Genomic DNA, 12,544 nt, shown 5'->3' on the forward strand with positions numbered 1-12,544 from the left:
CTCAGTGGTTAACACATCTGCCTAAGAGGCAATACAGCACAGGCTCGATTCCCAGTAAGGGTATGGCTAGCTGACGAGAGCTAAATAGCTTGAAATAGATCTATACTAGTCTCCCTTTATTTATTTATCAGCACTAATATAATATATATATATATATATATATATATATATATATATGTATGTATGTATGTATGTATGTATGTATGTATGTATGTATGTATGTATGTATGTATGTATGTATATATATATATATATATATGATAAAAAAAATTATTATCATTTTAAAGTATGCACTTTATGCACTTTGAAGACTATTTTTTTAAATATTAAACTTTTAAAAATATTACAGTTAACATTTGTTGACAACAATTGGATAATAGTTTGCAGCATTATAAAAAATTACATATTTATATGTATATATAACACAATATATTTTAAGGACAAAATCTAATTCTATATGCTCATACAGCAACATACCTATACATAGCATAACATAAAAGATATAAGAAAAAATAAAAAAAACACGTAGGCAGCAGAAAAGATTTTAAAATCTTAAAGCAAAAAAATGTAAGATGACTAATGACAACTTCAAAACTAAACAAAACTAAAATTTGTTTATACACTGTAAAGACAATAACCCACACCTATTTAATGGTAAGAAAACAAAAAAATAACAACAACAGGATATTAAATGATGTAGGTTTCTCCCATTTCATCAATATGATTTTTCTTTGGACATGTAGATCACATAGAATAATTACCCATGCAATGTGCCATCTATGCATTCCCATACATATATGACACATTGCAATTAACAAATACAAAACATCCAGGTAGTTCTCAATTTACAACCATTTATTTAGTAAGCATTTGAAGTTACAACAGTATTGAAAAAGTGACTTTTGACTGGTCCTTGTACTTATGACATTTGCAGCATCCTTAGTGATGTGATCAAAATTTGGGCACTTGGCAACTGGCATATATTTATTATGTGTGCCATGTCCCAGGAACATAAGATCACCATTTGCAACATCCCCACTTGGCTTCCAACCAGCACAGTAAGCCAGATTTTCTTAAGGTGGCACATTTCAGTTAGCAACTACAGTGATTTGCCTAACAACCATTGGGGGAAAAAAATAAAAATTCAGGTGGATTTAAGAATTGCTTTGCATAGCAATGAAAATTCTGGTCCAAGTTTTGGTCATGCCATATTATGTTTAATCATCGTTAGGACTCTTCTAGTTACATCTACAGAACATCAAAACCCACAGTATTACCCTTCACGTTACTGTACCTGGTCTGTGGTGTGTATTATATTAAATATAATTATGATTGATTATGAAATACTGCAGGGCATTCATTTTCAATCCAACAGTTCTTCTGCTCTACCCAAAATTAAACAGAGATATATAGATCACCTGTGGTTGGCATCCGATTGGTTCATAAATAAAATGGAACATCATTATTAAATTAAATAGGCTAGAGCATTGATGGTGATGAGATTCATAATTTCCGAAGGGGCATTGGGGGAAACAGTCTACTTTTCATGAATGAAGCTATTTCACCTTATTCCGCTTAAAAGGTCTTATGTGGGTATGTAGCCTTCACATATTACAGCTGGCAAAGACAGTCAGGATTATGGAGAGGTTTAGATTGCTAAAAGCCTTGGGCTGTTTGGAGAAAACTGGTCACAATTAGAAACTATCATGAGAGCAGTTTGGAAATAACTATGAGTCACGGCTATAAATATTGGTCCTGCAAGACTTTTTATGCTTGTGTTGGTAGTAATGAAGGTCCTTCTGTGCTTCATATTTATTCCTAGCAGAGCTGAATGCTCAATCAAATACTCACCTCATTTTGGTGGCAATTAAACTTGTCTTAGAACCTGGATTCCAACTGAGCCTTTTCCTACCTGAAATCAGCAAATCCCAACTCATGCTATCAAGGAAAAATCTGGTAGTTGGTTCTTTTTTCTGCTCAGAAATCCTTTAACATTGATCCAAAACCCAGAAGTGGGAGGTCTAGACAACTCAGTATGGGCAACCCACCACAGCCAACTCACCAGCACGAACAGGCCACAGTCAACTTGCTGCTGCCAACTCACTAATGGACAACTCACGATGGCCAACTTGCCGTAGGACAACTTGTCACAGGACAAGAGTCACACTAATGTCCAAGAAATGGTGGAATATAATCATCAAAGAAAGAATACCAAAGGGGGAACAAAGTGAAATATGAATGATAAAAATTAAAATATTATTTAAATTGAATTGTTGTTAAATTGAGTTGTCCCAGTGAGTTGGCTGTGGCTACCTGGCTGCACTAAGTTGTCCCCTTCCAAGTCTCTCTGATTTCTTTTTCCTCAGCGTAAGCTAACATTTGCAATCATAAAGAGCCTTGACACATCAGTGCAAAGGAATAGCAGAAAAAAAGGAAAACTTCGGCACCCTCTGCCACCTTGAGATAATAAATTAGCCACAAAAATAAATTCTTAAACATCCTGGAATGAAGCAGATAAACCAACGCCTCTTTCACAGAGAAACTGTAAAACCAATTGACAGATTCTACCAGTGTTTTCATCCCCAACCTCTGGGGGGGAAATCTGAATTTGATCCACAGGTGTCTATTTTCAAAATCAACATTTTTTTTTTGCTTTACCTGTAGCTAATCAATAGGGCAATTGGGGGAGAATTATTGACAGGGCCCCAGTTTGTGAGAGTTGGAAGAAAAATTTCCAGCTCCATCTCCTTAAAGCTCCCCTACAGGCTGTGTCTTGAGTCCACTACTATTCCCCTTCATGACCCACAACTACTGTGCCAAATCTGCTATGAATCATATTGTGAAGTACGTGGATGACACGGCGGTGGTGCTTTTATCTGGGATGACAGGGAAGATGCTTATAGGGAAGAGCTGAAGGCTCTGCTGGGCTGGTGCAATAAAAGTAACCTGGTTCTAAATGTTAATTAAACAAAGGAGATCATTGTAGCTTTTAGAAAGAGCCGGCATAGTCATACTCCACTCAGTATCAAGGATGCAGCTGTAGAGGAGGTCAACAGTCTTAAGTATCTGGGGGTGGAGATAACTAACAATCTGAATTGGTCTCTCCACATGCCATCTTTAGTGAAGCCTGCAGATCAGCATCTGCATTTCCTGCATCGGGTGAAGAGAGCATGTCTTTCTCCTTCTGTCCCGGCCTCTTTTTACAGAGGCACAACTGAGCATCTTTTAACAAACTGCATCCCTGTTTGGTTTGATGGCAGCAGGGCCTCAGACAGAAAGTCCATACAGGTCAGGATAGCTGAGAAGATTATAGGAAGCTCATTTCCTATTATTCAGGAAACTGCTTTGTAAGAACGATGTGCTTTATGAACTGTTTATGAACTGTTTCTGTTGCTCCTCTCTGGGAGGAAGTTTCCAAGTATTTCTAGCCGGACTAGCAGACTCTGTAACAGCTTTGTGGCCATCCATCTGGTGAATTCACAAGATTCATTTTTCTCGCCATGTACATGTATACATCCGAACGAGACCCTGTTGTTATTCTGTGTCACACAATATGTGTGGGTATATGCATAATTTTGTATTTATTTATTTGTTTATTTTGTCATGTTTATGTCGTGTATATTGGAGGTGGTGACCCTGTTCTGATCTAGGCTTCCCTACAGAATGAAGCAAACTCCTTGTCTGGACAAAAAAAAAAGCCCTTTTATTAATTTACTGTGAATTCTGCTCATTCACATCCAGCAAAGTCTTTCAAGGGAGGCTTTCCAGTCACCGACCTTATCTGTCTTGGAGAGATGCCAGGCCAAGATCTGCAAAAAACTGGCAAAGAGTCTTGGAGAGTCACGAACCAGTTAAGTGAACTAATTGTCTCCTACAAACTCCCCTTTAGCTTCTCTGGGAAGAGCCATTCATCGTCCACTTGTGCCCTTACTTCCAAGCTGACCCCTGCTCTTTAGCTGTTCCCTTCCCACTGGGAACAGGCTCCAGTTGCTTGTCTGCCTCACTGATGTCTGACTCTGAAGGCAGCTGATAACTGGCATACGGCTCTGGCCCCCTCTCTGCCTCCGACACAAAGCCCTCATCAGGGCCTTTCCCTGACTCCAGGACTGGCCCAGGTTCCTCCCCAACCTTTTCACTGTCCAAATCTACTGCCAACTCCGACGGCTGCTGATGGGCCACAACAGATCCTTTAAGAACTGTATACAATGAAATTTCATACACAAATGTATGCCGATTTGTGTACATTCAAAGTGACAATAAGGTTATTCTAAGTCTTAGCCTAACCACACATTTTTTCTTCATTATACCATGTCTTTTTTCTCTTTTAATTTTTGTTTTTAACTACATAGGCTACCCAGAGTCATTTCAGAGTTGAACATCCTCTAAATCAAAGAAACAGATAAATAATAATGAATTATCCAATCGGTGTTATGCTTCACAAAGTGGAATAAAAAAAAGATCATTTCAATTCCTCCATCCCAAACCCGAAACAAAATAAATTGCTAATGCTTTCCTCCATACTTTTCAGTCCGTGCACATGTGTGCATTTATTCTGATAGATGGAATAAAATCTGAGTGCATTCTGTGAAGTGAAACTATATTATTATAAAAAATGCAGAATAAAAGTAATACAAATCTTCCATAGGTTTTCTGGTTGCCTTGCCACCATTTCTCTGATGCCTTTAAAGACCCCTGTGATGAGTCAAGTCAAAAGGATTGGATGATGATTTTACCATCACGTGTTTTACTCAATACCTTTTTCATATTTTCATATTTGTATTTTCTGAAGAAAATATACAAATAAAAACTAACAAAAGCTAACAAATAAGAAGAAAGATAAACAAGAGGGAGAGGGAGAAGGCCAAAAAAATGTCCATGAAAGAAAAAAAAATTAAAAATGATTTCCAACGTCTTCCGTTGATATAAAAAGCATTTAAAATTCAACCCTTAGTTTAACTCTATGTAGCTAATCCTTGACTTACAACCACAATTGAGTCCAAAATTTCTGTTGCTAAATGAGACTTTTGTTAAGTAAGTTTTGCCCCATTTTACAACCTTTCTTGCCACTGTTGTTAAATGAATCACTGCAGATGTTAAGTTAGTAAAATGATTGTTAAGTGAATCGGCTTACCCATTGACTATGATGGTCAGAAGGTCACAAACAATGATTACATGACTGTGGGACACTGCAACCATCATAAGTATCAGTTGCCAAGCATCTAAATTTTGATCACATGACCATAGGAATGCTACAATGGTCATTTCTCAGTGCCATTGTAATTTCGAACAGTCAGAAAATGGGCTGTTGTAGAGTGTAATATCCATTGTCTTAAAAATTTAGTAAGTTTTAACAATAATTAACTTCCTTTATCGCAGCTTGATTCCGCCTCCACCCCCCCATTTCCTTCAAAAAACCCATAAAAGTGTCCAATTGTAAATGAACCTTTTCAGTGATGTTTCTCTTAAGAGAGCTGATAATTTAGCCATCTCTGCCAGTTCCATCATCTTTACTAGCTATACGTCTACTGTGGGTGTCCCAGGGCTGAGCGTATAAAAGTTGTGCTATTGTTATTATATATAGGAACAGTGCCATTTCCAGCATTTTATCCAAAAATCCTAACATAAAAACCTCTGGTCTGAATTGTGAATTAATTCATTTTTAATTGAATTGTAAATTTGAATCCAATATAGCTTTTTGATGCATATTACTATAGCAGCTGGCTTGGCTCAAGGAGAAGAGAACACTGAAGTTTTGAAGGAGCCGTGAAGCAATAGCTTGAATTCCAGGAGACAAGAGAGATGATGTGAGTTGACAGAAGAACATAGCAATGACTGGTGGAAAAAATTATCCCGTGGTGTTATGGAGAACTGCACAGATAGAATGAAAAAAACATGGCCATGATGATGCTTCCAATTAACAGGAGTAGGAGCAGGATTGGGAGAGGAACTAGCTTCACTCCCCCAAACAAGTGATAATGTCAGATTAGTTTTGAATGGAATTGATTTCAAAGTGATGAAAAGCAGCAGCAAAGTAAGATTTATTTATTATGGCTTTATATAGGAAGATATATGAGAGATAGATAGATGATAGACAGATTAAAGATGACAGCAATAGCAGTAGCAATAGCAGTTAGACTTATATACCGCTTCATAGGGCTTTCAGCCCTCTCTAAGCAGTTTACAGAGTCAGCATATCACCCCCAACAACAATCCGGGTCCTCATTTTACCCACCTCGGAAGGATGGAAGGCTGAGTCAACCCTGAGCTGGTGAGATCTGAACAGCCGAACTGCAGAACTGCAGTCAGCTGAAGTAGCCTGCAGTGCTGCATTTAACCACTGCACCACTTCGGCTCATATATGATGATAGATAGATAGATAGATAGATAGATAGATAGATAGATAGATAGATAGATAGATAGATAGATAGATATGAGAGAGAGAGAGAGAGAGAGAGACCAAGAGACCAAGAGACCGATTTTACCAGCTTCAAAAAAATCTAAACAATCAAAACATTTTAAAAGATGCATAATACATACATATGCACATATTAATACAATTTACAACTATTATACCAAAACAGTCTTACAGACCCCTCACTGCAGTCAATAATTATTTTAACTATTAACTACTTTGGACCAAGCATGAACAAAAGTTGAACTTCGAAAACTGTGGTGGGTCCAGATGTGGATATTAATATAATATATATTGTTAAAGTCTAATAATGCTACCAATAGAAGGAATGCAAACCTATCCTTAATGAGATTAATAACAGCCAGCAATTGTATTTAATAATCTTATTGCCAATGTTAGACATTAAAGTTGTTAAACGTAGAAGCACATTATAGGCAAGATCACATACTTTCAATGTCGTCTTTTCTGATATTCATGCAAGATAACATACTTGATTAGGTTCTTCGTTGCATCTGGATCCTGGGCTATCACTTGCCCAATGATGCTGCCTTCTCTGACATCTTCATCAACTTCTATTAAATGAGATGGTAAATTAAAAACAGGTGGCTCGTCTACATCTTCCACGTAAACTTTGACCAAAGCTGAATCTCTGAATGGTCCCAAGTAGAAAAATCGTGGGTCAGGATGAATGTTAGTTGCTTCTACTTTTAGGTTATATTGATTCTTCTTTTCAAAGTCTAATTGCTTGTATCCAAATATAGAAGGAAGAGAGAAAGGGAGAAAAAATAATAATAATTACCTAAGTACTTTTTGAATGAATGAATGAATGAATGAATGAATAAATAAAGATTAAGCATTTTTGGAAAACAGTACTTCTGAGTTGTGCTGCAGTTCTATACATCACAGTTTGGCACAGTAATGCCCTAAATTAAAGTCAATTTAAAATTACACCAAATCTCACAGCATCAATCATCTCACCATTTTTAGCAATCTGACAGTAACTGTCATGAATGACAGTTTAAATAAACCATTTTAAGAGATTTCAAACTATGACATATGAGATCCTGGGGAAAGAAAGATTGTGGAAATCTTATAAGATTTAATGAAGCAGGAAAAATGCATTTATTTAAACACAAAAACTTAGGAAATGAAATTGGAACTTGAAAAAGACAACTGTTGTATATATTTGTTTGTTTGTTTCACTGAACTCAATGAGTTTTACTTAGGATTACATTCTTAATCTTTTTCAAATACCTATGTTTATATTTTCTGTATTCAATCATGTATTTTCCATCAATTGAATGCTTTTTTAAAATGATTTTAATGGTATCCGTTTAGCATTCTGCAAATGCTTTTCCAGGGAACTTGATAAATAATTGGTATAATTTAAACATATAGTATTTAATAGTCCTTTATTTCTAGTGTGTGCCAATATGGTTAGAAAAGTATTTTTAAAAATCTATTTGAAAAATTGTTTCTTTCAATAAAAAAAAATACTTATACAGGTTTAGTTTTTTAAAAAAATAACATGGAAAATGAAACTCTTATAAATTAACATTCTATTTCATCCAGAGTTTGGTTATTCTATTACAGGCAGCTAATACTATTTAAAAAAGATGTCATGCCTCAAATTTCAAAGCAGAGCATTGAAGCATATTCTATTTTCAGATAGGAAGTGTTGGTTCATATACAACCAAATTTCAATGGTGTTGTCTTTCAAGTGTCAGTATGAATCAGTGAGATAACACACCATAGAAAGCTTTTACATATACATGAGCATCCCAAGCTCATATACAATCTGTATAGTTATTTCAACGATCAGTTCCATTGAAAACAACCGAATAGAGTTTGTGACTGCATTTACAACTTTGAAACAATGCAGTTACTTCATCTATTGAACTTTGTCTGTTGCAGTGCTATATCATTCTGGGCTTGCTCTATCAATCAATACAAATCAGTGTTTCATTTCAAAAGTGCTGAAACATGCTACATTTGGCACGAATCATTAGGTTCAATCTGCATCTCGCTGAGATCAATGGTTACATGGCTGTTGGTTTGGGTGAATCAGAATTACAATTACTCCAAAGAAGCCCTTCACAAATGAATGCTAAATATAGGTCAGCCAGAAATTGTTCTTCTTTGGTATAAATCTTTCAAAAAATCATTTCAAATTAATCTCGACTCAGCAGTTTCTCTAAGGATATACTGTGATATAAGTAACAGACTTTTTTTTTTACAAGCTTAAATTTAAAAATCAAAGCACTAGATGCTGAACAGTATATGTTAGTAGACAGGTGAAATATTGGCAATTGTATATTGCCTTTCATGGCCAACTATCATAGCTCATGCTGAATAAGACAAACATCTTGTAGCTGATTGTGGGATGTATAAATTAAATGCATGCAGGCATGCTTGGGGTAAATGTGGACTTTGCTGCAATAAGTCACACTGGCTACAATGGACTGAGATTTGAAAGTATTACCCTTTGGTTAGCAGGAAATGTGCCATATAATACAGGTGTAACTAAGGGCAATACTTCTCAAAAGTTTTATGTGAAAGCCTTGATTAATCAAAGTCATGATGGGCAAGAGAAGTCAATATCCACGGGCCATTTGTTGAATGGACATATAGGAATGGACGTATCATATGGAATATTGTAACTTGGAATATGAAGGGAATGAATGGTAAATAGTATGAACTGGTGGATGCACTAAAAGAAAGATAATAGAAATGTTTTATGACACTGAAACCAAGAGAAAATGGAAACATAAAATAGACTGATACCAAGGTCTTGAATCTTCTGGAATGGAACTAATAAATCATAGCATGAAAATGAAGATGCAGGTTAAATTTGGAAGAGATAATTCAGGAAGTAGGAACTGTTGCCAAATAGACTGTTGTGTGTGTATGGGAAAAATAGGAAGCCATAGGTGACACTTATATATTACATTACAGAGAATTGTAAGAGAGCAGTGATGACTTGGGGAAGAGAAATTGTGCAACATTTTAAATTAACGCAGATCAGGGAGAAAATATTTTGCTAGGTAGCAATAAAGCTAGCTGGGGATGAGGCAAGACCATGTAGGGGAAAAAAATGAATGGGTCATCTGAAGAACCAACAATGCATCAGGATACTGATTTATTGGTGATTAACTTCTTCGAAAATGGTCCACTTGTTTTGAATACATGGTTTAAGTACAAGTCTTTTCATATGCAGACATGGTAAAGGAATGAATGCAAATTAAAAGCATGACTGAGAGAATTATTGAAGGTTACAAGAATAATGAAAAATATTGAATATAAGGCAGATCCCTGTTTGGGAGGGCCAAAAATGAATCCTGAGGAGAAGAATGCCAATGGAAACAAGTGAAGGGAACTGGAGTCATAATGGAACTTGGGTAGCTAAGAAATAAGAAACAAGAAGACTGATCAAGAATGACTGGACACTGAATGCATGTGGTGCTGCATACAAAAGGGAGTGATATTCATTGGGATTATTTGGTCATGTCAAGAAAAGGAATGAGGATGGAAGTTCAAAAGAAATGTATGGAGAAAGAGTTAAGGGGTTAAAAGAACTAGTGGTTGGATTGCAGATATCCTCAAAAAGAAATGGAAAGTTAAAGAAAACAAGTCAGGGAGCTTGAACCTTGAACCCAGTTCTCCTTGGGCCTAGCCTTAATTGTGTCCTTGCGCATAGCTATAGAAACTTTTACCAGCCACAACAGTTGTCTTTTTTTCCCCCTGGGAATAAACAAAGTAGGCTACATATGTCAGGAGTGCTAATTAAAGTTTTAATGACGCACATGGGTTTCAAACTCACAGCATCACGTTGCCGTCACATGACACTTTGTGATGTTTTTTCCCCTTTGTGGAGCTGGGGTGAGCATGGCCTGTGCATGACGCACCTGGCCTGATGACGCATATTCCTGCAACAGCTGCTGTTAGGACAATCACTGGTTGTAGGGATAGCTCTAAGGCCGTTTGGAAGCACCCAAAGTTTATGTATGCAAATGTTACCTGTGTTGCTTCTTTGGGATGAGATAATGAATCGAGATACATTTTGAATTTTAATGAAAATAAAAGTGATTTCTTACATCTGACCTATGGACTGAATTAGTGCCCCCAGGTTCCTTTGTAGCTAATGAAAACTAGGTTCAATGTAAACCATGGTTTCTGTTTCAGGCTTCTTTGAATTAACCAGACTTTAATAAGAAATAGTCAATCTAATTCTTTTCAGATATTTTGAACATTAACTTCCATCGGTCTGTTGATTATTACTAATAGCAAGGAAATGTGAGAAACCAAAATACCAGGAAGACAGATTGCCTACCTCTGGTTTAAATTATCTTGAAGCCTACTTTAGGTAAGATGACAAATTGTAGCGAATTAATAATGGAAAAGGCTCCACCAATATAAATCTGCCCTTCCACAAAAGACTTGATGAAGATAAAAAGGATAATTTTCTCTACTAAAATTATCTATTCAGGTTTTTTGTTGAGGGAACCTAATTCATAGGAAAGATATGATTGAAACTAAAATTACATGAAGAGAGAAAACTCTCATACTATTATCATGCTATCCTGGTTTGTTATACTGCATTATTGTCCTGATATGAGAGAGGTGGTTCTTATTTCTGTCAATCTAGCCTAGAAGAAATACTAGTCTTGATTTGGATTACTACTGAAGCTGTTCCTGAACTGTACTGGTTACACAGAAGAAAACATCCTAAGTTTATAATATTTATGTAATTTTATGCACAAACACACATATATACACCATTCCAGGTGCATATTGTTCCTATTCACTACCCTTTGACACTAGGAGTAACTAAAGCCTATATTTGCAGATCAGCATACATACTGATTTTCTCTCTTTTTAAAGATGATTTTTGGGCAGGGACCATCTGCTACTGGTGAATGGGCCATCAAGAGATATGTGAAGCAGATGCCTAGAGCCAGCAATTCCTTATTGGAACTCTAATGTATCCAATAAATTTCTTGGCCTGCAGCTGATTTCCCAATTTACTTAAACGAAGCTGACATAATGCATGCCAAACCTAAAAAGACATCTCGTAAAGTCACAAGTTTTCAGATTCTATCATAATACCTCAAGTGGAAACTTCAGAACCCAAGTACTCCTGACAAGAATCATTTCATCTTCAGAACCCAAGTACTCCTGACAAGAATCATTTCATCTTCAGAACCCAAGTACTCCTGACAAGAATTATTTCAATTTTTTTGGTTTATCTTTATAGAACTCAATAAAATAAGTGCTATAAGGAGTGGGGAGATATCTAGTAAGGGTCTCTGAACAAATATCTCATTAGAAACTGGACTTCATTCACATCCTATTTTCAGGATGCCACATAAACACTTGACTATTTCTAGCCTTTGGAAGGGAAATAGTAGACTTCAGCTAATCAGCCAGCTTGCAAAGTGGAAGGGGACAACTCGCTACAGCCAAATCGCTATGGCCAACTTGCTAGAGCCAACTTGATATGGTCAATTCCCTGCAACCAACTCACCATGATCAACTCGCCATGGGACAATTTAACAATTCAATTTAATTATTTAAAATAAATTAAAAAATGTTTTAATTTTTGTCATTCACAATTCATTCTCTCCCTCCTTTTGCATCGTTTCTTTAATGATTCTATTCCATTATTTCTTTGATGTTAGTGTAACAGCAAAGTTGTCCCATAAGTTGAGTTGGCCATGGTGAGTTGTCCCTCAGAGAGTTGGCCATGGTGAATTCGATGTGGCAAGTTGGCTACACCAAATTGTTATATAACCCTTACAAAGTCAGCGTAACCTCTTTTACATGTTCAACAGAACTTTCACATCAATATTTCTAAAGTTACATGTCCACAAATTTCAAAGTATCTGACAAGCGAGAACAATTTAAAAGAAAGAAGGAAGGAAGGAGGGAAGGAAGGAGGGAAGGAAGGAAGGTTTGAAGCTTAACACCTGCTAGTTTCTCTGCAGTTGACCTTTCATGAAATCTGATCCCTCCTCCAGATGGAAAAGGAAATTTAAAACCTGAAGTGCCAAGTCCAATAAAAGAGAGAGCAGAAAATAAACCTTTTTGACTGTTAAAATCCCTTCTTGTGTGTCCTTGTCAGTGATGATATCA

The 12,544-nt window shown here is 36.3% G+C and overlaps 1 protein-coding gene across 1 annotated transcript in view; it reads right to left on the reverse strand.

Annotated features, from left to right (window-relative positions):
* The window catches only part of LOC116510353 (cadherin-9-like), a 66,721-nt gene that overhangs the window by 17,984 nt on the left and 36,193 nt on the right, over nucleotides 1-12,544 (reverse strand). The window contains exons 3-4 of the mRNA XM_032219871.1: nucleotides 12,493-12,544; nucleotides 6,903-7,156 (exon numbers count right to left, since the gene is read on the reverse strand). The exon at nucleotides 12,493-12,544 is cut by the window's right edge and continues 136 nt beyond it. Coding sequence (XP_032075762.1) covers nucleotides 6,903-7,156; nucleotides 12,493-12,544 — 306 coding nt within the window. The remainder of the gene's footprint in view (nucleotides 1-6,902; nucleotides 7,157-12,492) is intronic.

The sequence above is a fragment of the Thamnophis elegans genome, chromosome 6 (assembly GCF_009769535.1).
Source record: "Thamnophis elegans isolate rThaEle1 chromosome 6, rThaEle1.pri, whole genome shotgun sequence".
Classification (NCBI taxonomy): Eukaryota; Metazoa; Chordata; class Lepidosauria; order Squamata; family Colubridae; genus Thamnophis; species Thamnophis elegans.